The 27834-nt window shown below is 39.3% G+C and overlaps 2 protein-coding genes across 2 annotated transcripts in view; one reads left to right on the forward strand and one right to left on the reverse strand.

The window, feature by feature from the left end:
• Nucleotides 1–27834, reverse strand: part of tram1 (translocation associated membrane protein 1) — a 133374-nt gene that overhangs the window by 100314 nt on the left and 5226 nt on the right. The window lies entirely within an intron of this gene.
• Nucleotides 10061–14969, forward strand: LOC130908368 (cilia- and flagella-associated protein 45-like). Its single transcript, XM_057823736.1, has 3 exons — nt 10061–10804; nt 12607–13252; nt 14348–14969. Exons 1-3 carry the CDS (start codon nt 10674–10676, stop codon nt 14672–14674), a joined length of 1104 nt encoding a protein of 367 aa, XP_057679719.1. The 5' UTR covers nt 10061–10673; the 3' UTR covers nt 14675–14969.

Genomic DNA, 27834 nt, shown 5'->3' on the forward strand with positions numbered 1-27834 from the left:
TTTTTCAAACCCCGTCAAGTCTAGTCTAGAAACAGACGGCCGCAGCTTAGAAGAGGTAGGACAGCCGACGTGCAGGCAACACCTTCAACATGATTTTATATTTACATGACCATCATCCGTCACTTTACACAAAATTTGAGGTAATTAAATGCTGTCATAAACGTTTCCCACCAGCTACAAAGGTTCCAGTGTGTTTAGTGTGCCTAGCAATCATAGGCGTAGTTTGACTTTGGGGCAGGGGGGGCACAACGTGTTGATGACCCCGAAAGCCAGTGTCAGCAATAAAATTAATTTACAAGTATATTTATAATAATAAGTTGAAAATCAGCATTTTTTTGTTTCTCATCATTCTTGAGGGGAATTCTAAATCAGGCTGCTTACTCTACTTTTCGCCAAGATCGTCATCCATCATCCATTGAATATGGTATGCCCGCCGGTGTCGTACCAATGTAGTTACCCCTGTCAAAAATTGTATCCCCTGGGCAGAGCCACTGCGCTGCACTGATTTGCTTGATTTTCGTGTTTTGGTGATGTAATTATCAACGAGTTTTTAAAACATGGCCCAACCATTAAAAAAAACAAACAAAAAAATTTCTGTAGGATAATGTAACATTACGTATTGAACTTTAAAAAGGCAATGTTTTATTGTTTTACACGTAGGATGACCTATAACTGTTATTACTGTAATTCAAGATCTGTATGGAGTTTCTCCAGTTTAATAAATGTCCAAAATATATAACTATGGTTCTTTTCTGGCTTCAATTAATTCGGTCGACATAACTCATAGCTAATCTGTGTGTGTGCCCCCGCGGCCAGGATACCATTTTTGACAGGGGTAACTACATTGGCAAGACATCGGTGGTGGCTCTGTTGTATAATCAGCATCTTTAATGGGGCAAATTGAAACTGCTCACCATTTTGGGGGTGCCTCCTGGCGCTTTATGGTCCACATTTTCAATCCTTGGTTCTTGCTCAGTAGTTGTCGCTTTTGAAAGCTTAGGTTTGATGACCCATTATAAAACTTTTAATCTTTTTTTGTTCATTTCATTCATTTTTTTATTTTGTTTAATTGCTTTACATTTTTTATATACAATATTTTACCTAAAAACTTAAAATCATACAGTATATAGGAAAGTCAATTACATGCATTGATACTTTTCGGCCACCGGGGGGGGGGGGGGGCTGGCCCCTAGGCCCCCCCCTTAAACTCCGCGTATGCTAGGGATGTTAAAACAAATACTCTAAACCTGTAAACGTGGCTAGTTGGCATGCTAAGACGGCTAATAGGTTCTTTATTCTTAGCGTAATTTTATAAAGTCTGCCACCAATTTAAACATCTGTTCGAAATTTTCATAATACAGCATACGTGGTGTTTGTTCTCTATTGGCGTCTTTCTGTGTTGAGGGTGTGTGTGTGTGTGTGTATGTGTAAATAATGATACGAGTCATACACACAATGTCTCTTGCTCTTACTCTCTCTTAATATTCAACTAATTAACATTAATAGTAAGTAAAAGGACAACATACCCACATTCCTGCATCATGACTTTGACTGAGAGAGAAATACGTAGATAATAAGCAAGTCTCTAAAAATGTTGAGATGGAGCTTTAATGTCAGTGAAGAGAACAAGAACAATTTTATTTAGAAGTCTTGTTACTTTCTAATGAAATATAATTATTTTTGTTGTTGTTTTGTTTGTTAAGCAACTTGAGCTGTGGCTTTATACATTCTATTTATTTCAATTGTATTTAATATATTTCAGTTATTTGTTATTTTATTGATTTATTTTAACATTATATTCATGTTTATGTTCCAATATGCAAATATTTTGTCAAAATAAAAAATAAATTCCTGTTCAATGGATTTTTTTTAAACCCATCTCAAAATAACACATTTTAGAGCTATACTGTAATTTCAATAACACGATAATCGTGAAACTACGGTAGTTTTGCTTAAGGTTATCATTAGGGCTGCAGCTATCGATTATTTTAGTAGTCGATTAATCGATGAAGTAGTTAGTTCGAATATTGGAGTAATCAGATAAACATGAAAAATTTAAAATACCTGAGCTGGGCCTCAAACGGTACAAAAAATAAAATTAAAAATAAGGATTTACATATTTACAACAGAAGAGCAATTGGCTAACTTACATAGCAAAAGTCCACTAGCTTAAATGCTATAAAATACTAACGTTTTTTTTGGGCCATGTCAGCTGGATTTGGCCATGTAAAATAAGGCAGACTAGAGGGCAGTGTATCCACCCAAATCAATGAAACTAAATGCAAACACTTTCGAAAACAAACCATTACAACGCCACTTTAATTAACCGAATACTCGAAAAATTTAATTCGAATCTTTTTTTCTAATCGAATACTCGAGTTAATCGAATAATCGTTGCAGCACTAGTTATCATACCGTCAAAATCTCATACCGGCACATGCCTGATTCCGTATGGCTGCAAAATTGTTACTAATTTTAACTGAGATGAATTGCGTGAGATTGTGATTAATCTAGCCCAAAAACCTCCCCCGTTCTCATCGGTGGGACAGAGTGAATATCTTCTTGTCAGGTTGCTGTTTTAACTGGACTTTTAGAGGAAATCCCAAACTTAAAACGTTCCCCAATTATCCCCAAAAATGAGCAAAAAGCTTCTAATGTCCAGTCAAACCCAGCACACAAAACAGGAAATTGTATCAATGGTTGCAGTATATACAGTATCCACAGCATGAAGCTCATGTTAATCAGACTGTGTAGCTGCCAAACAGAAACCCAGAAACTGGATCACTATTGTTAGAGCTCGTGTATTTTGCTGTACAACACTGGAAAGTGAAACACAACCTGGTGTAGATTGTTGTCAAGACCTGGCTAGAATTACACATAACAAGTGAGGGCGGGTTCAGGGGGGCGGTAATGCGACTGGACCTGATTTGAAAGGGAAGCCGAGTACTAAACTCGACCTGATTTGATGAGTTTATCCTTATTTTTAATGAGTCGTGTAGTTTTACAACATGTTCGTCTGCTCTACAACGTCCAATTAATGCAGCTAGTTGTAAATGATAATGAGATACCCTAAAGTTAAGACTCCCCTATAAAGCTAACATTTTGCAACATTTTGCAACACCAGACCGCTAAGATTTTGACTGATTCAGACATACAGTCATGGACGATAATATTGGCACCCCTGGAATTTTTCCAGAAAATGCAGCATTTCTCACAGAAATTAATGCAATTACAAATGTTTTCAGTATGAATGTGTTTATTTCTTGGATGTGTATTGGAAAAACATAAAACAGCTGAGAAAAAAGTCAAAATTGAGGAAATTTTAGACAAAACTCAAAAAAATAGGCTGGACAAAAATGGTTGGCACCAGTGTTGTTTTTGGCAGCCTTTTCATTTTCGTCTTAGTCTTTTGGACGATAATACTTATTATTAGTCTTAGTCGTATTTTAGTAATCTCAAAATGTGTTTGTCTCCGTCTATTTTTGGTTGGCGAAAACTAATTTCGTCTAGTTTTAGACGACGTTTAATGAAAATGTTTTCTGTAAAAGAAAAAAAAAACAAATTATACCTACCAGGACGCCACAAACTGTAAGTAAAAAAGTTTTCTTTGATTTTAAGAGGACGCTTGCCTTTAGCAATAGCCTGATGCTAACCCGAACGCTATGCAAACACTACGAATTATATTTAGTGTGTGATCATCACTCAGCACAGAGAGTTTAAGAGGACGCTTGCCATTAGCAATAGCCTTAAGCTAACGTGAACGTGAATGCTATGCTAAAGCTACAGGTTACATTTAGTGTGTGATGATCACGCAGCACAGACCTTTAAAGAATAAGGCAACATTGCATTTTCTCTGTTCTTCCCAAGAAAAGACTATAATTTTAGTGTGTGTATATCAAAACAGGCAATGGGAAGACTGGAGAGGACACTAGCGGGTGAATTGGGGGGGGGGGCAGCACGTCACATGATTGACATATCTCTTTACAGACATTATTTTTATTGTTTTATCTTTCTAACAGCCACTGACACTGTCCTGTTTTAAAGTGCTATCCTTTACCACCGTATGCCCTACAAATGTACTGTACTGGATACATTTGAATTTAAGAATTGCTGTTAAGCTAATTCCTTGTCTAGTCCACTTAAATGGGACTGAAATATGCTTTATCCACTGAAGTTTTATGTATAACTTCAGTGGCCATAAAATTAGTGATTACTGAAATATACAGTGTTTCACTACACCTTATTCTGATGTTATTAAACGTGAAGCTGGTGTAAAAGTGTATATTGAGAGGGCCAATTTATTAATACTCTCGATTTGTTGTTTGATAGAATATTCAAACATCAAAATAGTGTAACGTCACTTACTGTAATAAACACTGACCGGCCACTTTATTAGGTACACCTGTCCAACTGCTCGTTAACACTTAATTTCTAATCAGCCAATCACATGGCGGCAACTCAGTGCTTTTAGGCATGTAGACATGGTTTAAGACAATCTCCTGCAGTTCAAACCAAGCATCAGTATGGGGAAGAGAGGTGATTTGAGTGACTTTGAACGTGGCTTGGTTGTTGGTACCAGAAGGGCTGGTCTGAGTATTTCAGAAACTGCTGATCTACTGGGATTTTCACGCACAACCATCTCTAGGGTTTACAGAGAATGGTCCGAAAAAGAAAAAAATATCCAGTGAGCGGCAGTTCTGTGGGCGGAAATGCCTTGTTGATGCCAGAGGTCAGAGGAGAATGGCCAGACTGGTTCGAGCTGATAGAAAGGCAACAGTGACTCAAATAACCACCCGTTACAACCAAGGTAGGCAGAAGAGCATCTCTGAACGCACAGTACGTCGAACTTTGAGGCAGATGGGCTACAGCAGCAGAAGACCACGACAGGTGCCACTCCTTTCAGCTAAGGACAGGAAACTGAGGCTACAATTTGCACAAGCTCATCGAAATCGGACAATAGAAGATTGGAAAAACGTTGCCTGGTCTGATGAGTCTCGATTTCTGCTGTGACATTTGGATGGTAGGGTCAGAATTTGGCGTCAACAACATGAAACCATGGATCCATCCTGCCTTGTATCAACGGTTCAGGCTGGTGGTGGTGGTGTAATGGTGTGGGGAATATTTTCTTGGCACTTTTTAGGCCCCTTGGTACCGATTGATCATCGTTGGAATGCCACAGCCTACCCGAGTATTGTTGCTGACCATGTCCATCCCTTTATGACCAAAATGTACCCAACTTCTGATGGCTACTTTCAGCAGGATAATGCGCCATGTCATAAAGCTGGAATCATCTCAGACTGGTTTCTTCAACATGACAATGAGTTCATTGTACTCAAATGGCCTCCACAGTCACCAGATCTCAATCCAATAGAGCATCTTTGGGATGTGGTGGAACAGGAGATTCGCATCATGGATGTGCAGCCAACAAATCTGCACCAACTGTGTGATGCCATCATGTCAATATGGACCAAACTCTTTGAGGAATGCTTCCAGCACCTTGCTGAATCTATGCCACAAAGAATTGAGGCCGTTCTGAAGGCAAAATGGGGTCCAACCCGTGACTAGCATGGTGTACCTAATAAAGTGGCCGGTGAGTGTATATGAGATTTACACTACATCATCAAACAATATCTTTGCACACTTTTATTTTCTTTTGTAATAGTGACATCGAGAGGTGACATCATATAGAGATCCAACAAGATGTCTGCTGCGTCCAGAACAGTATTTGCAGAGTCCAATCTGCAATAATAAACCAAAATTCTTTACAAAAATTCTGTTAACACCTACTGGTAATAACTTCTCAAACACGTCACTGTCGGTGAGGCCTTTTCAACAACAAATTCTCAATTCCCAACAACTAAATTAAAAAAAATGCTCATAAATGTCACGTTCGATGTGTGAGGCAGTTTGACTGTTGGCAACACAGGTCAGAGCAATAGTGGCAGTCAGATACCATTTTTTTCCCTGGTCATTCATTGTCAGAAGCAGCACGGCAAAACGCCAAGCTAAAAACTAAGTAAAAAATGTCAAAATGGCTTACCTCTTTCGGGCAGGCGATAGCAGGAACTGGATCAGGATTGTCATGTGTCGTACCATGGCCCCCAACAAAATGTTTACTGCTTATGAAGGTGAATGTCTTCACCCTGCTGGCGTTAAAATGGTCTTTTGGACGTCCGCACAAGTTGATCCATTGTTCACATTTTTTCCTCTGAGTTTTTGGCTCCGGGAAACGTATAACGAAAACACCCTTCATATGTGGACGGTCGTAATGTCAAGAATCGTTTCTACAAGTTCCATAGCAGCAGTGTTTACTCAGCATGTTTTTTTTTTAAAGATTACCGGCAGAAATCAAGCAATACTAGCATGGGATATATGCGAGCGCACTTCTATGTTAACCCCTTTCGGATTTACGATGGTGACGTCATGCAGCCATGCGGTCTAAAAATAGCATTCGTGCGGTACACTATTGGGAGAAATCGAGTATTTTCTGGAAAAATTCCAGAGGTGCCAATAATTTTGTCCATAACTGTATATTGGACTTCAAGTTTTGCATAAGGCTATGTTCAGGCTGCAGAAATCTGATTTTTGTTGCAATATCCTATCTTGTTGTGTGACCGTTGAGACCCGTGTGTACAAGAGTGAGGTTGTAGTGGAACAAAAATGCTAGACAAGCAGCATATTCAACATAAACCTGCGATTTATCTTACTTCTTGAGCAATGGTAGTAGCTAATGACAGCATAGACATCGAGGTCTGTCCATGTTTGTTGGGAGAATCCGCTAATTCACTCCACTCCAGCCATTTCACCTCTTGCTAAGCAAAACAAATTGACATCATGCCAATTCCAATGTGAGGATACAGGATTCTTCAGAACGCAGCCACATTCCAAAAATTTGGCTCTTAAAGGGATCAGCGGATAGAAAGGCTTGTCGTTCTTAAAAGATAAACATTATTATGAGTTAAAATAATCTGATATTGAAACCCCTCTTGATGTTTCAGTTTTTATACACTTTGTAAAATTAGTTTAACTAGTTGGTCGCCATTGTTGTTGACATTGCAGGGTGGTGATGTCACATGGTTATGCTGCAGGGCTTCCAGAGTATGACTCTAGCGACATAAACATGTCATCTGTTCAACCCTTTCAATTTGAACCCGAGAGGAACATTAATGAGGATGACAGCACTGTCGATATTTCACAAAACGTGCAACAAAAGCAAAATGAACAGGCAAGACGGGATGAGACGAGACGAGAGTAGGAAAAAAGTGTTCTGCCAAAATGTGCTACACCGTTAAAACGTCCTACAAGAGGCAAATTTGACACCTTAAGTACCACCGTGCCCTTTCAGCTTGTTTTGTTTAGATGCACAGACAGAACATACTAAAGATGGCTTAAGAAAATACTTAAACGTAGTAATACCCAGTGTTGTTAATAACGGCGTTAGAATATAACGGCTTTACTAACGGCGTTATTTTTTTTCAGTAGTGAGTAATCTAATTAATTACTTTTCACATCTTGGCAACGCCATTACCGTTACTGAGGCGGGAAAGGTGTGCGTTACTATGCGTTACTAAGTCGGTTGAATAAAAAAAGTCTGAGAGAGACGGACTCGCGGAGACGAGAGAGAAGAGCAGGAGTGGGGAAGACGCCGTTGCTAACGCGATGCTAGGTGGCTCCAATAATACCTGACTGTAGCCGATAGCCTACAAACTACGCCCACATGATACGGTAGATATCACATATTATAGAAACAGATGCAACTGACAGACACGGCTGCATTGGCAACATGTTTTAAGGACTACATGCGTTAGTAAACAGCCACCATCTTAAAGCAGTAGACCTCTCAGGAAGGCTCTGTTGTAGAGATCCTTCCTAGCGAACCTAAGTAACTTTTTTTTTTATCTAAAATGCTCCTAAATCGGCAAAATCTTGACTGAAATCTAAAAAACTTTGAATGACTTCCACACATAGCAAAGGTTACTATCTCATTATCGCAATACCCTTGTGTCTAGTTAAGTGGAGGGTAAAGAATTGGGCTAGGGCCAATTGTCCCAAAAACCCTTTAAATTTCCCATTGTGTGACCTGTTTTTTTTTTTTTCTTCTTTTTTTTTTTTGAGAAAAAAAACCATGAAAATTATCACTAGTTACTTTGCCAAGTAACTAATTACGCTTACATTAGGTAACTGAGTTACTAACGCAATTACTTTTTGGGAGAAGTAATTTGTAACTGTAATTAATTACTTTTTAAAAAATTAACAACACTGATAATACCAAATAAGGGTGGTTTAAATATGTGTGATATGTATTCGAAGCATACACATGCAAAAAGTATTTTGAGGCAATGGAAAGGTAATAAAAGACTCAATAAAAACAAAAATAGTAAGTACTTGCCGCTTTTAACCGATGTGCGCATGTGTTGGGACGTCTCGCCGCGTAGAAGGAATTGGAGTAACCCGGTTGTGTTCATCTTGTGACAGTGACAATCTACGTCATCACCCCGAGCCTCCATTGCGCGCATACCGCATAAAACATGGCGCCCTCCGTAGGTCAAAACATGAACTAAATATTATAGATTTTTAAATCAATTGCAATGTTTTATGTTTCTAAAAACATTTTAGTAAACGATAACAACTGTGGCTTATTAGAGCCTATATAACGGATTTAAATCTGCATAAATAAGTGGCCTAGATCAAATTTGAAAATATCAGCTCAAATGTGACTCCACCAGTTGAGACTAGTGTTGCAACAATACCATTTTTGGCTCCCTATACCAATTCAAACAGCTGGGGTGGGGTATTGTCCTATGTCGAAACCCTACCGATACGTTTTTTTGAAACAATCTCTGAAACAATTTTTTCCTTTTAATCCTAAATTGATGCATAGTCACTTCAATGTAAATTATGTGCTATCATGGATTGATCAGACACAACTCACTGTCAGCAATTGACGGTGCTAGACATCCAATCCCTTTCAAGGGGATTAGACGTCTACTAGCGATGAACTCTTTTAAATTGAAAGCAGAAGGATGACTGAACAGGCGACAATCATTCGTTTTTTCTGATGGCGTGCGCAGCTGGCAGCCATCTTGGGTAGGGCGACCAGCAGTTGGAAACTAGGTCTCCAAGAATACATATTACAGCATCGATATGAGGATTCTTAGTAAGCCCCGATACCGATGACATGATGATAGTGCCGTGTAGGTACTAGCACAGACTGTCAAGAAAGTATCTCGCTTCAGTCAGATAAACACAAAACAATTCAGCTTTGGGTCATTTCAGCCTGCAGTGTTAACATAACTTAAAACTTTTGAGAGTACGAGAAAGACAAACCCAGATTGTGACCAAGATAAAACAAAAGAAATCTATTTTGAATTGTTTTTGTTGACTATTATACAGAGGCGATGGATGGTAACACAACAATTGTTTACCTTGTGTTGTTCCTTATTAAATTAATAAAGTTGAAGAAAAAAAGTGGTTTCAACAGAATATCCAGAATCCGCAATGAGACCAAAACTGGATTTGATTTAGAAATGTCTGTTCATCGTCAGTTCTAGCTTTTCGGAGCGACTGTGGAGAGCATCCCACGGAGCCTGCCCTGGACCCACGTTCGGACCTTCTCCGGGAGATAGCTGTTGACTCCCTGTAGCGTGTGTCTCGCTTGGTTTAACTTGGCCTTCATTTTGGACATCTCTCGTCGTTGTTCGTTGATTATCTGTATCAGTTCGCTGCGGGGCTTCTCGATCTTCTCAATGTGATGCAACAGGACCAACTCCCTGTGCCTGAGCTGCTTGCGGAGGTTGCTAATGGTCGCCTCGTAGCGATCAAACTTGGCCTTCTGCGCGCTGATGTTTTGGAACATGATTTCAGCCGTTTGCAATAATTGCGTGTCCTTGGGTTCACTGCACAGTTTGGTTTTTATGCGCGTGATTTCCTTGATTAACTTCTTGGGGTCGTCGATCAGCGACAAGGACGATTCGATGTCAAGGCTGATGTTTTGGATGAAGGTAGATTTAGCGGTGATGTGAGCCTCCAGTTTTTTGATGTTAGCCTGTTGACTCTTGACGCGATGGTCATAGAACTTGAGCCTGTCAATTAGTTCTCTGTGTTTTCGCAGTACCATACCCGAATGTTTTTTGGTGAACATGTGAGTCTTCTGCTCAATTTCATACTTGTTCCACGTGGACTCCACCTCTTTCTCCAGCCGTGCCACATGCTCAGTCAACGCGGTCGTGCGCTTCTGCTCCCGTTGCAGCTTCTCCATCAAAGCCTCTATTTGGAGCAGCGTGTCGGCATGTTCTAATCGTTTTTTTTCCACTTCTGCAAACCGTTTTTCAAGCTTCTCTCTCAGCTTTTCGTTCTCTTTGACTTTGTTCTCTGAAGTTGTCAACAGAGTCTCAACTCTGTCTGTTATGACTTTATTCTTCATCTTTGCGTGCCTTATGTCCAACTGGTAGTCAAACTCCATTTTAGCAGTCTTTTTTTGGTGCTTCTCACGATCCTGTTCACAACGTAGCTCCGCACGTGCTAGTTTCCCTTTTAGTTTTTTGTTTTCGTTTTTAATTTCCTGGACGCGTTTCTCCATGTTTTGAAGCTCAACGCGTTGCGTCTCCGTTTTGGCTTGCAGCGCCCGCTCTTTGTCGCGGAACTGCGTGTAAATCTCAATCTTCGCCTGCTTGATGTTTTCCTCAAACTGCTCAGCCTGTGTCGTCAGCATCGTTTCATACTTCCCCTCGGACTCTTCCAAAGCAAAGACTCTATCCTTCAACTTGGCCTCCAGTGCCTTCAAGTCCCCTACCTGGTTCTCCAAGTAAGCTTTCTTTTTTGTCAGCAGGAAGATTTTGGCCTGGTAGATTTTCTGCTGTGACATTAATTCTGCTTTCTCCTTGTTGACCGCGTCCAGTTTCCCTTCGAGAACCCGGTACTTGGCGTGCGACGCCTGAAGCTTTTCATTCCGCGTCTGGATGTCGGTTGTCCACAAGTCGTTAAATTCCCTCGTTTTGTCCACCAACTTCCTGTTCTTCCATTTAAGAATGTAGTCCGACTCTGCGCTTGATTTCGCCATCTTTCTTATTAAATTAATTATCCACAATTATGTAAGGCTAAAGTAGGTTTGCTAACCATGATACTGTCAAAGACACAAAGGCTTCAAAAGATGTGTATGATGTCATATAAAGTACCTCTCCACCCTCAACATCCTTGAAATCTCGAACATGTCTTCCAGGAACTTGATGCCACTATAGAAACTTGAGGAAAACAAAATTCTTTGTAGCTCATTTCTATTAAGACTCGCCTTGTCTTGTAAGCGGTTGCTGTTTCTATCAGACGCCCAGGCAACTGGGATGGTTAATGGCTGTATCCTTGGGGACTGACATCGTTTTGTGCGTGTCATGATTGACACATGAGACTGTCCAATGAGTGCATGAGCAATGCCAGTGCCTGAGAATTGATAAGTCTAGAGAAATTTGGCTGTTTATGTACTGTCGATTAGAGGATGGGTCAGTTGAGAGTGAAATCATGGCGAGTGGGTGGTGCTGCTACGATTGACATATTGGAATGTGGAAATGTACAAATAAATTCACGAGTTTAGTCAAAAAGTGGAAATGTACAGATACAGTGGGGAGAACAAGTATTTGATACACTGCCAATGGGAAAACCCATTGACAGTGTATCAAATACTTGTTCTCCCCACTGTAAATTCAAGCATAGTCAGTTAAGAAAACAAGAAAATCATACCATGCTGACAAAACTGTTAGAAACAAAGTATGGCAAATTTGTTTTATCACCAACTTTAATTTACTTCAACCTTTATAGGTCACTCATCAAACGCATTGATTGACACTGATGCTGCTAGATGTTTCATCTGTTTTGACTGGGAAAGCTAGCATTCGCTCCCAGTCAAAATGGGTTGGATATCAAGTCATTTGTATTCATTTATTATTTTATTCACTTGGATTTTATTAACATTTTATTATTTCAGCGTTTCCCCAGTGCATTATAAGCTTCTTGGGCCTGCCATTGACAACAACTGAGTGCTCATGTTTTAGTGCCACCAATGGCAGGCAGTGAGTTAATAAACACATACAGTCCTAAACAAAAATGTCACAAAAGCATATACAAAGGTGACCTGTCAATGCATCTTTGCCAGCATACTGGTACTAGCCTCTCTGCTATCCGTGCATGAAACCAAATTCCGCAACGTTGACAATCCAGCACCAATTGGGCAAAAGTTATTTTAAAATTTAAAACAAAACATTGCAACTATCTGAACATGAAATTCAGAAAATTCAACACCAACATGATGCAAAATTTAACATACTCTAGGATCGGCATGACCTCATAATTACCCTGCACCAACAATATCCCGAGTTGATGGAGTCAGCATGTGATATCATGCGCGGCTTTGTAATCAAGCCATGTTGCGATGTAATCTGATGCGTATGGCAGCCTTAACCTATGATGTCGCCCGATGACTGCCTGTCATTTAAAGATCTGCTGGCTCACGATGGCACTTTGTATGCTCATTAAACACATTTTTCTAACACTTTGTAAATAGTGACAAAGGGGGTAGGGGTCAGCTGTTTAATGCAAGGCAATGCTGTTCAATTTTAGCTGCCCCAAATTAAATAAGGATTCCATCAGTCAAGTGTTCAGAACTTCCTTCAGGATGGATCTCAAGTTTAAGACGCCGGAAAAAACAACTGTAATCTGCCACCAAGGCTTCCTTTACAACATCAGGATGCCGAGTGGCGGTTCCAGAAGCAATCCCGTGGTGCTCACCATTCCGGAGCACGAGCGGATCCTTGCCAATGCCAGAGGACCCAATGCTATCGAGAGAGAACAGCTGGCTCTGGATGAAAAGGCTGAGAAAAAGCAGGAAATCATCAATGCTGGCAAGATTCAGAGAGATAAAATATTGGAAAGGGATAAGCTGTCCATGATACAGGAGTCGGAGAACAGGAAGGCGGCCGAGAAGGAGCTGTACTTGGAGTACCAGTGTCGGCGAGAGAAGGCACAGATGCAAGGGAGCATGCAGATCATCAAGCTAGACCGCAGGATTCTCAACAGCAAGATCCAGGCCGAGCGGGACAAGCAGCTAAAATGGAAAAAGAGCTGCGAGTCGGTTGAGCACTCCAGAGAGAAGGAAGAGTTTGGGAGGGTTCTGAAGTGTACCCAAGAGGCCCTGGCTCTGGAGGCCCAGAAGAACAAGAACCGGCAGGAGGAGGGCCGTAAGCACCTAGATGCGATCAAAAAGCAGGTAGGTCAGGAGTGCAAAAAACCCTTCCTATTAGGGTTGTTCCGATCATGTTTTTTTGCTCCCGATCTGATCCCAATCGTTTTAGTTTGAGTATCTGCCGATCCCGATATTTCCCGATCCGATTGCTTTTTTTTTGCTCCTGATTCAATTCCAATCATTCCCGATAAGTTTTCCCGATCATATGCATTTTGGCAATGCATTATGAAAAAAATGAATAAAACTCGGACGAATATATACATTCAACATGCAGTACATAAGTACTGTATTTGTTTATTATGACAATAAATCCTCAAGATGGAATTTACATTATTAACATTCTTTCTGTGAGAGATCCACGGATCTTGTGACTTTGTATATTGTGACTAAATATTGCCATCTAGTGTATTTGTTGAGCTTTCAGTAAATGATACTGCAGCCATGCCCCAATGCATGATGGGAAGTGGAACCATGATGGGAAAAGGAACCATGACTGTGCGTAGTGCTAGCAATTTATATATCTTTGCGTTGAGAAATGAAATAAGGTGTTAAGAAAAAGATCAAATGCAACCTTGCTTCCCCACATTGCTACCCATGATATTACTAATCGTAGGGAGAGGGATTGTAAGGCTTTAGCCTATTAAAATAAGCCTCTAAAGGCTGCCAAAATTCACTCTACTTATTTTATGCTGCCTTTTATCTCTCTATAAAGGTAAAATGGCGCCATTACAGATTGAGCGCGATAATGCGTGAGTGGGTCATGCAACGCATGCATTAATTGCGTTAAATTTTTTAACGTGATACATTAAAAAAAACGTATTACCGTTATTGGGATAAATTTGATAACCCTACCTTAAGCCTAAACTAAACACTCTGGATGTGTGTAACATATTATGTCTGTAACGTTAAATACAATTAGAAAACGATCTAATAAAAAATGTTAAAAAACATTTTTTTTAAAGGCATGGCCGATATTTTTTTGCCGATTCCGATACTTTGAAAATGACGTGATCGGACCTGCCGATCGATCGGGACATCTCTATTTCCTATCATTGATAAATTTCCCGTGGATTCACAGTTTCTAAATGTGCAAATTCCTGCAATTTTGCAACCTTACAGGTGAAGGAACGCGAGGAGGCAGCCCAAATCAAACGTCACAAGACGCTCACTGACTTCATTCGTACCAAAGCCAAATGGATACAGAAGGACAAGTGGCTGAACGAGTTGAAAGCGGAGCGGCTGCAAGATTTCTACAACTGCGGGATCCCTGAAGAGTACCGCCTCTATGTTGGCAAGAAGGCTGCAGAGGATGGCGTCAACCTCATGGATTCCCAGTACCGTACATTCAAAACGTATGACATACTCCCTAGGTGGGTGACGGCTGGGACCGAAGCCATGAAAGCGCACATCAAGAGTCAGAATGTTGAGAAGGAGTTTGGGAAATAAGAAACATTAGTACCAAAGAGATTCTGGAATTCTGGTACAAACATGACTTGAGAATTTGGCAAGTCTGGCACCACACTGCTTTGGTGTATAGAAACTGATTCTGGTATAATCTTGGAATTTGGTAAACCTCTATTATTTTGAGTCTATGGAAAATCTGATCCTGAGTTTGACTCGTACTGATACTAATGTAATATCATTCAAAATGAAAAGGATACTCGTTTTGATTTGTCAGATCGGCAAGAACAACCGCCTTGGACTGTTGTTTATGTTTCCCAGGAAATAGTTGCTTCTTGGATACTAGATACAAATAAAACTATTTCCAACAATAACCATGAAATTTTTCCTTCATTCTTTATCATGCTCTGCTATATTTATCGATGTAGCGTCAACAGAGACATGTGGGCAGCACTAGCAAAGGGTAGCGTCGGTTTCCTGTTCCTCTAAAAATTCCAAGATCCTGTCTGTGGTGCAGGTACACAAAGCCCCCCTTCAAATGTGGGGGATGGTGAGCTGGGAAAAGCAGCCACTGATGGTTAGCAGATCTGTCCCCCGTTGAGACACCCCCTCTTCGGCTTCCTTAGCATCACCATTGCACTACCAGGACTTTTTCACTATTCTTTCAAGTGTTCACTTACAGCATATTCTTCAAATTTTTAAGGTGTAGTCTACATAAATACAGTGAGGAAAATAAGTATTTGAACACCCTGCGATTTTGCAAGTTCTCCCACTTAGAAATGATGGGAGGGTTTGAAATGTTCATGGTAGGTGCTTGTCCACTGTGGGAGAAAATCTAAAGGAAAGAAAAATCCAGAAATCAAAGTGTATGATTTTTTAACAATTTATTTGCATAATACTGCTGCAAATACGTATTTGAACACGGGTCTATTATCAAGAATTGTGAGCCCCAAACACTTGTTAGACGCCTTTAAAAAGTCCAACGAATAAGTGGAGTGGATGTGGACTTTTTAGTCTGACTTTTTGGCCTGTTTGAGGTGGTTAACTGCATATAAACACCTGTCCACCCAATACAATCCGGAAGACTCCAATTCCCATCATGGTCAAGACCAAAGAGCTGTGCAAAGACACCAGAGACAGAATTGTAGACCTCTAAAAGGCTGGACAGGGTTACAGGGCAATTGCCAAGACTTGATGGTTTAAAATAATGCATGGCATGGAAGACTCCCCTGCTTAAACCAGCACATGTCCAGGCCCCTTTTAAGATTGCCAATGACCATTTGGATGATCCAGGGAGTCATGGGAGAAAGTCATGTGGTCATATGAGACCAAAATGGAAATTTTTGGTCTTAATTCCACTCGTAGTGTTTGGAGAAAGAACAATAATGAGTACCATCCTAAGAACACCATCCCTACGGTCGCATCATGCTTTGGGGGTGTTTTTTTACATATGGGACTAGACCAGAGGTGGGCAAACCGGTCCTCGAGGGCCGCAGTGGGTCCTGGTCTTTGTTCCAACTTATTCAGCACAGACAGTTTAGCCAATGAGGTATCAGTGGAAAATAGAAGCACCTGACTGCAATCTACTGATTGCACTTGTAAGAAATTGGATTGGTGAAAGGCTGTCCTCATGATGGGTATGAACAAAAGCCCGCACCCACTGCGGTCCTTTGTGGAATAGTTTGCCCACCCCTGGACTAGACGACTGGACTGTATTAAGGAGAAGGTGACCAGGGCCATGTATTGTGAGATTTTGGGGAATAGCTTCCTTCCCTTAGTTAGAGCATTGAAAATGGGTTGTAACAGGGTCTTCCAACATGACAATGGCCCAAAGCAGACAGCCAGAATAACCAAGAAGTGGCTTCGTAAAAAGCATATCAAGATTCTGGAGGGGTCTAGCCAGTCTCCAGACCTAAACCCAATAGGAAATCTTCGGAGGAAGCTCAAACTCCGTGTTCTTCAGTGACAGCCCAGAAACCTGATTGATCCAAAGATCTGTGTAGCTCAGTGGCGCAAAAACCCTGCTGCAGTCTGTGCAAACCTGGTGAAAAGTTACAAGAAACGTTTGACCCCTGTAATTGTAATCAAAGGCTACTATACCAAATATTAACAATGAATCAGTCAGGTGTTCAAATACTTATTTGTAAGAAGGCAAGGAAAGGCAAATTTATTTATACAGCACAATTCAACACAACGCAATTCAAACTGCTTTACATCACATGAAGATCAGAAAAGTCACATTAAATCAATAGAACGCAAAATCAAAGACAATCGAAACAGGAAATAAAATTATTCATAAAAAACGCATTTAATCAAGAATAGAATTTTTAAAAAAGTAAATAACAATAATTGAAATCAGCAATGGAGATAAAGCACAAGAGGAATGGAAAGCAAATGACCTGAAATATATAGGCAGTTATGGATATGCTGTGCTGAACAAAAACGGTTGTAGCCCTGATTTAAAGGAGCTAACAGTTTGAGCATACTTCAGACCTTCAGGTAACTTTTTCCAGAGGTGAGGAGCATATTAACTAAATGCTGCCTCACCCTGCTTGGTTCTTGTTCTTGGAACATACAGGAGACCGGTTCTAGACGACCTTAGGGGTCTAATTGTTTCATAGGAATCTAACAAATCAAGCATGTATTTTGGTCGAAGGCCATTAAGTGTTTTGTAGACGAAGAGTAGTATTTTATAGTCTATCCTTTGACTCATTGGAAGCCAGTGTAACGATTCCAAAACCGGTGTAATGTGGTCCAGTTTCCTTGTATTTGTGAGGACTCTGGCTGCAGCATTCTGTACTACCTCCAGCTTCCTGACTGATTTTTTATCAAGACCTGTAAATATACTGTTGGAGTAGTCCAATCTACTGAAAATGAATGCATGCATAAGTTTTTCCATGTCTTGTTGAGTCAGAAGCCCCTTAATTTTGGCTATATTTTTAGGTGGTAATAAGCAGATTTAGTGACGGACTTTAGAAGGCTATCAAATTTTAGGTCTGAGTCAATACTATGTCAAGATTACTGTCTTGATTTGTAGCTGTAAGTGACATTGTGCTAAGGTGCCTGCTTATCTTGCAGTATAATACAAATAAATTGTTAAAATCTCATACACTGTAATTTCTGGATTTTTTCTAGATGGTCTCTCACAGTTGACAAGCAACTACCATGAAAATTTAAAATTCGCCCATAATTTCTCAGTGGGAGAACTTGTAAAATTGCAGGGTGTTCAAATACTTATTTTCCTCAATGTATGGTTGATGAGAGTTGCTATGAGGGCCAACATTTGGAACATGCAGTGGGAACTTAGGAACAACCAGACCGTCGCTATTACTGGTGTTCTTCAGTCTAGGGAAATTCTGGTATTTGGATAAGTATGGCTCTGGCAAAACTGCAACTACAGTACCCCGTGGTCCTGCACCAGCCAGAAAGGCCTTTGAACCGGTGCGGAAGCATGATACACCTAACTAACAACTTCTGAGTGGCCCTTGTTGTACTTATTATTGAAATAGGCTATTTCAGTGAACAGTGGCAAAATCGAACAAAAACAAATATTTTCTTACCTGTAACAATGCTCAGTTGTAGTCAGGAGTACATTATTTGAAATTAAAACTCTGTTCGGGGCACATTTGAACTATATCAATTAGGGGTGGGAACCTCTTGGTACCCCATGATACGATACGATTTCTGATATGAAGCTCACGATAACGATGATCTCACGATATAGCAATACAGCGATTATCGATACATTGGTCAGGAAATCATACTACAAAAAACTAATTAACAGAAAAAACAAGCTATATTCATCCTTCTGCTGCAAGTTTATGTCCTGTCCATTTGAACTGGGAGGGTGGCAGCAAATGAACCCCTCCCACTTCAAACAGGCCCCTCCCACGTCTATAGACATCAGTGGCAGCCAATTAATGCCAGGCAAGGAGGTGATTTTGGGCCATTTTAGGTTATTACCTGTTGATTTTCAGTCACTTCCTGTTGATTTGGGGGCATTTTATGGGCACTTCCTGTTGATTTTGGGTTACAGAACAGGAAGTGAGCCGGGAATTCCCAAATGAATAGGTAGTGACTTAAACTCAAAAGGAAGTTATCTGTAAATGCCCTAAAATGAATAGAAAGTGACCTGTAAATGCCCTGAAAATCGGAAAAAGTGACTGTCAATGGCTGCCATTGAGTTAACTGAAACACTATTATGTAGTAAGATTTTGGTAGCAACTTGTTGGTTCCTTCTTCTTCTTCTTCTTCTTCTTTTTTTTTTTTAAAACATTGATACCTTTTCAAAACAATATCTCGATTCTTGGCATGAGCGTATCGATAACCTTTTGGGATGCAAAGTATCACGATATATCACCATTTCGATATATTGTCACACCCCTAATATCAATACACTACATACAATGCAGTCTAATACCATATGCAATTTAAAAATACAGTATATTGATATATCAACCAGCCCCCCATTTTGATTAAAAATGGTGTCAATTGTTTGTGCTTCAGTTGTGCTGGTTTGTGCTGCAGTTTTTCGTTTTAGCTGGTATCGTTTTTGAAATATTGAGATATTTCGAGTGATGACATCACGAAGCCCCCCATTTATTGCAAAATGGACCCGAAATGGTACCATTCGTTTATGCTACGTTTGTGCTATTAAAAAAATTGTCTGTGCTGTTATCGTTTTATAGATATGGAGATATTAATTTTGAGTGTCTCGTCGCCCAGGGCACCATGTAAGTTAGGAACGCCACTGCTCATTGGCGTTTTCTTTCTGTCTAGATTTGCCAACATCTGCCGGCGGGCACTAATTCCCCCACGCTACCACCCCCTAATAAAGTGGCGACACATTAGCCAACAAAAAGGAGGCCTATTAATAGGTCATAAAGAAAGATGTGGCAGATCGTGTTGTCCAAGGGAGGTTTGATATGCATGTAACACAATCTAAGTTCAATTGTGATGCACAGCCAGAGGCCCCCGCTGAGGAAATCTGCATGAAATCAGTGTCTGGGCCAGCTAGTAAATCACCATTGGCTTGTTTATTGTACTTGTGCTCTTTTATGGTGGCTGAGATGTCCTGGTGTCAGGAATGCCCAACATTGGACCTTTTTGGGAATTCTGCAAGGGTAAAAATGTTGGTTTGTAAGATTGGGACAATGAAATGTTTGTTATAGTTATTTTTAGGGCTGTCAAACGATGAAAATTTTTAATCGAGTTAATTACAGCTTAAAAATTAATTAATCGTAATTAATCGCAATTAATCGCAATTCAAACCATCTATAAAATATGCCATATTTTTCTGTAAACTATACATATATTCTGTAAAATAAATAGTTGGAATGGAAAGATAAGACACAAGATGGATATATATACATTCAACATACGGTACATGAGGAGTGTAGTGGGCATTTCACTCTACTGTCATTTAAATCTGTCTATGCTGTCCTCACTCCGAAGCGTCTACTTTTTCCAAAGCTAGACAGCTAGTGAATGACGCCTTAATAATTAGACTTCTTCCTTTTTCATCTGATTTATTATTAAAATGGCCTCAAACCATTGTCCTCTTTAGACCGTCGTAAAACTACAAAAAAAAAAGTACACAAGCATTGCATTGTTAGCAACAACGTTAGCTTATCACGCTATACAGGTTCACTAAACATAAACAAAAAGCGTCTCATACAAAAAATATAACATTTAGCTTACTAACATAATATGTACATTCTTTACAACAACCATACTTACGGACAAATCTTGTCCAAGGATCATATAAGCACAACATTATCAGCCCGAGACGTCGTGCAGCCATAATGAACTGGCAAGAAAACAATAAACCATGTCGCAAAGCGACCACAAGAGTTCGCTGTTGGACAGCACAAAAAGCCCTGCTGTAAAACTTAACAAAAGGCAGAATACTTTCTGAGCGGGACGTGCGTTAATTGCGTCAAATATTTTAACGTGATTAATTTAAAAAATTAATTACCGCGCGTTAACGCGATAATTTTGACAGCCCTAGTTATTTTTAATTATTATTTTTTTTATTTTCTTTGTTAGAGCGCACAAAATATATTTAAAGCAACACGATGTAACTTTTTCAGTTTTGGTCCACTTTAGCGATGCCGGTGGACAAAAGCGGTAGTGTTTTGCCATAAGGAAGATTGCGTTTCTCATGAGGCCCAGCGCTGGGTTTCCCACGAGGACCAGCGCACACCCGTAGTGTCATAAAATAATCAGTCAATCAAAAATCAATCTCCCGGTCGCCTGCAGATGAATTAACATTTCTGTTTCCAGTGGCTGTGTGATGGATGAATAATAATAAGGTGATTCATTACCTTAGTTGTGGATAAACAATAGCATATGACGGTTAGCAAACTGTGGCTTAGTGTGGCTAACCCCCCACCCCACCCGAACTCGAGTTCGGTTGAGAGGGTGAGGAGGCGTCATGTCACCGAGAGAAAGCCGGGCAAATGTTTATTCTGTATATCCTGGTAGCTTGCGTTTTTTCCCTCCTCAAACAAAACTTTTTGTCTCTTGTTGCTCTGCCATTTTTGCAGAATTCGCGCACGCATTGATTTTCGTCTTCATAACGAGTGACGTATGCCATAAAGTAGGGTTGTTCCGATCATGTTTTTTTGCTCCCGATCCGATCCCGATCGTTTTAGTTTGAGTATCTGCCGATCCCGATATTTCCCGATCCGATTGCTTTTTTTTTTGCTCTAGATTCAATTCCAATCATTCCCGATAATTTTTCCCGATCATATACATTTTGGCAATGCATTAAGAAAAAAATGAATAAAACTCGGACGATTATATACATTCAACATATAGTAGTTTTATTTGTTAAAAAAGTTTAAATTAGCCAATAAATTTTGTTCCACTTCACTATTGTGTCCCACTTGTTGTTGATTCTTGACAAAAAATTAAAATTTTATATCTTTATGTTTGAAGCCTGAAATGTGGCGAAAGGTTGCAAGGTTCAAGGGGGCCGAATACTTTTGCAAGGCACTGTAGATGCGAAATGACAGACTTGCAGACGTTAGTAAACCGCCATCTTAAAGCAGTAGACTTGTCTAGAAGGCTCTGTTGTAGCGAACCTAATTAACTTTTTATCTAAAATTAATACTCCTAAATCGGCAAAATCTTGACTTGAATCTATCTTTAAATGATGAAACAGTTTTAAAACTTTGACATGTCGAAAGTAGACAGAAGTGATATTATGGAATAACAGGAGCAATTTTAACAACTTTAATGGTTGATTCTAGACATGTGCCGGTTCCCGGTTTCACGGTTTACCGTGGTGTGAAAACGTCGCGGTTTCAAAACCGCTAAAATTTTCCGTCAGATCGTAGTACGGTATTCGCCATTTTTCATGTGTCAAAAATGCAGCCAGAAGTGGCGTGGCGTGGCGCGGCAGCGCTCACCCCCTCCCGTTTGTTGCTGTGTGTGAAAGTGACTATCGGCTAAACAGCCAGCGAACCCTAAACAAATACTCCAAACATAAGGCGCTCTTTTCTTCAATTTATTGAGCTCTCGTGGTAAGTGGAATATACAAAATGAATACATTTAAAACGTTGTACAATTGTATTTTTCCATGTGTGAGTAGCTAAACAGATTAGCACTATGAAAAAGTTCGCCAAAAACAAAACACATATTTTCCTTTGAAATTCGATATACAAACTAACTAAAAGCTTATAAAAGACGAATGTTAGCCTAGGCTTAGCTGGGAGAGCAACTTCGTCGAGTGTTACAGCCGCAGAGTGAGAAAACAAGCTTGATTCCCTTGAATGAAGGGGGAAAAAAGGCATAACATCAAAGATCGTTAATTGTGGAAAGATGATCTTGCCCTAAGCACAAATCCACGTTCGCTGGATCAAGGAGAGGTCTCACTCCCAATGATTTTTTTTTTTTCCAAGATGAAACCTTTCCACAACAATATTTACATTTTAATTAACTTATACATTTTTAACTAACTTATTAACTTTTGAATTCTTTGTTTTTTCTAACACAAAGACATGACATCATGTAGACTAGAGTTGACACAGTGGCTGAAAATGGCGAAACTTCACTTGAGCTTTTCAGTCCTAAAAAAAATTATGCAGTATAAATTTTTAAAAATTATATTCAGAAGAGTTTTAATTTTTTTAATAGAAATTATTTTGTTCTAAACTTGAGCAACTTGAGCTGCGGCTGTGGGTATAGTCTACGTTATATTTTAATTTTATTTAAAATATTTGTTTGTTTTTTTTGATATTTTTTTTATTTTAACAATACATTCATATTCCAATTTGCAACTATGTTCTGAAAAAAAAAAATCCTGTTCAAAGGAAAAAAATTTTTTTTTTTTTTAACCCATACATCTCAACACATTTTGGAGCTATAATTGCAATACCGTGATACCGTGAAACCGCGGTATTTTTGCTCACGGTTATCGTACCGTCAAAATCTCATACCGGCACATGCCTAGTTGATTCACAACATTAAAATTAATTGAATGTAGTTTAAAGTAGAGCTGTCCCGACTAGTCGACATTGTCGACGTCATCGATGACGTAAATCCGTCGACGAGCGCAACATCCCGTCGACGGTTAATAAAGGGTTAAAAAATATATATGCGTGGAAAGTTCAGAATGTCGGACCCGCTCTGTATGCAAGCGGGGAAAGCGGCACAAAGCCAAAAGAAGCGCACCAGAGTGTCCAAAACATTGACTTATTTCAAAGAAACAAAGGAAGGTACACTCTTTCTGTCTTGTCTCTTCTATGCTAAGCTATGCTGCACGTCGGCCGTGAATAAACACCTCAAGCGCCGTCGCCCAGTTTGTAAGTCCATCTAACTAACTAACGACATGTTTTATTGAAGTTGCTAAGCCTGTCGCGATATGCAATGAGTCCATTTATCGCGAGGCAAATAAAAATGAGGGCGGTAATTTTCACGGCTGCCTTTTATTGCTGCGCGCGTGCGTGCATACATTGGTGCGTGCGTGCTGATGGCATGTGAGACTCCTTTCTCTTATCAACACGCTGTAGAATTAAAGTTCAGACATATAAAATAAGAAAACACATCTATATTAAACACTGTAACGTTAGCATTGCTACACTGAGGTGAATGGGGGGAAAAAGGCAACCTACCGGTACTTTAGCCTGCTATGAAACACTGGCAGTCGTCTCGTGAAAGCAAACTTGCGGTTATAAGGTGACATTTTAAACATGAAAAATCGCTGGTTAACAGCATTTGCAAACGAAAAAAATGGCAAAAAAATCTATTATTAACACATGCAATGACAAAAAGTGCTTTTTTTGCGGAGTGTAAAGCTGAAGTTAGCGGTTTAGCGAACGTACTTCCGGTTAGCGGTTTAGCGAACGTACTTCCGGTGAACATTTCAAAATAAAAGCATGTCATGTACGTCATATAAATAACGATTTCAGGAGTTAATCCCGCATACTTCAGAATTTAGATTCTACACTAAGAATACCTTTAAAATGACACCTTTATGAAAAATCTGATTGGCAATGAATAATTATTATAATTATTATAAAACTATTATATATAGTACTATATTATAATATTAAGGCTAAGTGTTTTTTTAAGAATTGTTTTGAATCATGTTGGAAAGGCGAAGTCAGTGTTCTGAATCTGTTTACATTCCATTGTTTTGCACTAGTTAATTCTACCAGCATTTGAACTCATTGTTTATTTGTGATTTATTATTGTTATTTACGTGTTTATTTGTACTTTAATAAATAATTTAAGTGTTCCAATATTTTTTTGTGAATTGATAAGCGTCAACAAAAATTTCATTGCTAAATTAGTAAAAAAAAAAAAATTTTTTTTTTTTTTTTTTTTAAAATAGATTAGTCGACTAATCGTAAAAATAGTCGGCTGACTAATCGGGAGAAAATTAGTCGTTTGGGACAGCCCTAGTTTAAAGCTGCTTATAGAGAATTGGGACTTACATATTTTCTTTACTGTTTTTAACTGTTAACTTGATACTGAAATATTAGTTTGGTTGAGGGGGGTTTTGAATCGTAATCGTAATCGAAATGTTAGGTGCCTAGAGATTCCACCTTTATTTGTAATAATATGTCGACTGACAATTAGTTGAATGACACCACTTTTATATCTTGTGGGGGTCTTTTCTCTATTGCTTTCACGGGCACTAATTAACTTTGAGGAGGGTGGCATGAACCATGCCACAAAAAAACAACAAAAAAAACTACTAATGTACTGACTCACATCATTTTCAAAGTATCGGAATCGGCAAAAAATATCGGACATGCCTTTTTAAAAAAAAAAAAAAAAATATATATATATATATATATATATATTTTTTTTTTAAATTATATCGTTTTCTAATTGTATTTAACGTTACAGATATAGTATGTTACACCCATCCAGAGTCTTTAGTTTAGGCTTAAGGTAGGGTTATCAAATTTATCCCGTTAACGGCGGTAATTAAATTTTTAAAAAATTTATCACGTTAAAATATTTTACGCAATTAACGCATGCGCTGCACGACCCACTAACTTTGAGGAGGGTGGCATGAACCCTGCCACAAAAAAAAAAAAAAAAAAATACAAATGTACTGACTCACATCATCTTCAAAGTTTCGGAATCGGCAAAAAATATCGGACATGCCTTTTTTTATAATATATATATATATGTATTTCTTTTTAAATTATATCATTTTCTAATTGTATTTAACGTTACAGATATAATATCTTACACCCATCCAGAGTCTTAAGTTTAGGCTTAAGGTAGGGTTATCAAATTTATCCCGTTAACGGCGGTAATTAAATTTTTTAAAAATTTATCACGTTAAAATATTTTACGCAGTTAACGCATGCGCTGCACGACCCACTCACGCATTGTCACGTTCAATCTGTAATGGCGCCGTTTTACCTTTATATAGAGCTAAAAGGCAGCGCAAAATGAGTAGAGTGAATTTTGGCAGCCTTTGGAGCCTTTTTTTTTTTTTAAATTGGCTAAAGCCTTACAATCCCTCTCCCTACGATTAGAAATATCATGGGAAGCAATGTGGGGAAGAAAGGTAGGGTGTTAAGAAAAAGATCAATTACTATGTTATTTCCCAACGCAGAGAAGATATATCAATTGGTACCACTACGCACAGTCATGGTTGCACTTCCCATTATGCATTTGGGCAGAACAGTTAAATGGCTACAGTATCATTTACTGAAAGCTCAACAAATACACTAGATGGCAATATTTAGTCACAATATACAAAGTCACATTTATCCTTTAAGAATTACAAGTCTTTCTATCCGTGGATCCCTCTCTCAGAAAGAATGTTAATAATGTAAATGCCATCTTGAGGATTTATTGTCATAATAAAGAAAAGTGGGGCGTGCAATATTATTCGGCCCCGTTGCGTTAATACTTTGTAGCGCCACCTTTTGCTCCATTTACAGCTGCAAGTCGCTTGGGGTATATTTCTATCAGTTATGCACATCGAGAGACTGACATTCTTGCCCATTCTTCCTTGCAAAACAGCTCGAGCTCAGTGAGGTTGGATGGAGAGTGTTTGTGAACAGCAGTCTTCAGCTCTTTCCACAGATTCTCGATTGGATTCAGGTCTGGACTTTGACTTGGCCATTCTAACACCTGGATACGTTTATTTTTGAACCATTCCATTGTAGATTTGGCTTTATGTTTTGGATCATTGTCCTGTTGGAAGATAAATCTCCGTCCCAGTCTCAGGTCTTGTGCAGATACCAACAGATTTTCTTCCAGAATGTTCCTGTATTTGGCTGCATCCATCTTCCCGTGAATTTTAACCATCTTCCCTGTCCCTGCTGAAGAAAAGCAGGCCCAAACCATGATGCTGCCACCACCATGTTTGACAGTGGGGATGGTGTGTTCAGGGTGATGAGCTGTGTTGCTTTTACGCCAAACATATCGTTTTGCATTGTGGCCAAAAAGTTCAATTTTGGTTTCATCTGACCAGAGCACCTTCTTCCACATGTTTGGTGTGTCTCCCAGGTGGCTTGTGGCAAACTTTAAACGAGACTTTTTATGGATATCTTTGAGAAATGGCTTTCTTCTTGCCATTCTTCCATAAAGGCCAGATTTGTGCAGTGTACAACTGATTGTTGTCCTATGGACAGACTCTCCCACCTCAGCTGTAGATCTCTGCAGTTCATCCAGAGTGATCATCGGCCTCTTGGCTGCATCTCTGATCAGTTTTCTCCTTGTTTGAGAAGAAAGTTTGGAAGGACGGCCGGGTCTTGGTAGATTTGCAGTGGTCTGATGCTCCTTCCATTTCAATATGATGGCTTGCACAGTGCTCCTTGAGATGTTTAAAGCGTGGGAAATCTTTTTGTATCCAAATCCGGCTTTAAACTTCTCCACAACAGTATCTCGGACCTGCCTGGTGTGTTCCTTGGTTTTCATAATGCTCTCTGCATTTTAAACAGAACCCTGAGACTATCACAGAGCAGGTGCATTTATACGGAGACTTGATTACACACATTTGGATTCTATTTATCATCATCGGTCATTTAGGACAACATTGGATCATTCAGAGATCCTCACTGAACTTCTGGAGTGAGTTTGCTGCACTGAAAGTAAAGGGGCCGAATAATATTGCACGCCCCACTTTTCAGTTTTTTATTTGTTAAAAAAGTTTAGATTATCCAATAAATGTTGTTCCACTTCACGATTGTGTCCCACTTGTTGTTGATTCTTGACAAAAAAATTAAATTTCATATCTTTATGTTTGAAGCCAGAAATGTGGCGAAAGGTTGCAAGATTCAAGGGGGCCGATTACTTTTGCAAGGCACTGTAGTTCTCTATACAGGTTCTAACGCCGCCGTCGTCTGTCATTTCGCATCTAGTTCTACATATACGTGATATCTACCGTAGCCGTATTTGGCTGTATGTTTGTAGCAACTAGCAACTGGGCATTGTTTGTAGCAGCTGTCGGCCGCAGTCAGGTATTATTGTTTTTTTATCTAGCGTAGTGCTGCAATGATTAATCGATTAACTCGAGCATTCGATATGAAAAAAAATATTTGAATTACATTTTGTAGCTTCGAGTATTCGTTTAATTAAAGTGGCATTATAATGGTTTACTTTGAAAGTGTTTACATTTAGTTTTATAGATTTGGGTGGAAACACAGCCCTCGGGTCTGCTTCATTTTACATGGCTGAATCCAACTTCTCCCTGTTAAGACCAACGTAAGCTAAGTTTTTGTTTG

This window comes from Corythoichthys intestinalis, chromosome 20, assembly GCF_030265065.1.
Source record: "Corythoichthys intestinalis isolate RoL2023-P3 chromosome 20, ASM3026506v1, whole genome shotgun sequence".
Lineage (NCBI taxonomy): Eukaryota > Metazoa > Chordata > Actinopteri > Syngnathiformes > Syngnathidae > Corythoichthys > Corythoichthys intestinalis.

What these genes read in the sequence shown, in the direction of transcription:
- LOC130908368 (XM_057823736.1), top strand. Translation starts at nt 10,674, where the DNA reads ATGTTTTCCTCAAACTGCTCAGCCTGTGTCGTCAGCATCGTTTCATAC. An exon ending in TCCCCTACCTGGTTCTCCAA is followed by an intron (nt 10,805 to 12,606) that starts GTAAGCTTTCTT and finishes GTTCAATTTTAG; the next exon opens with CTGCCCCAAATTAAATAAGG. An exon ending in TAGATGCGATCAAAAAGCAG is followed by an intron (nt 13,253 to 14,347) that starts GTAGGTCAGGAG and finishes GCAACCTTACAG; the next exon opens with GTGAAGGAACGCGAGGAGGC.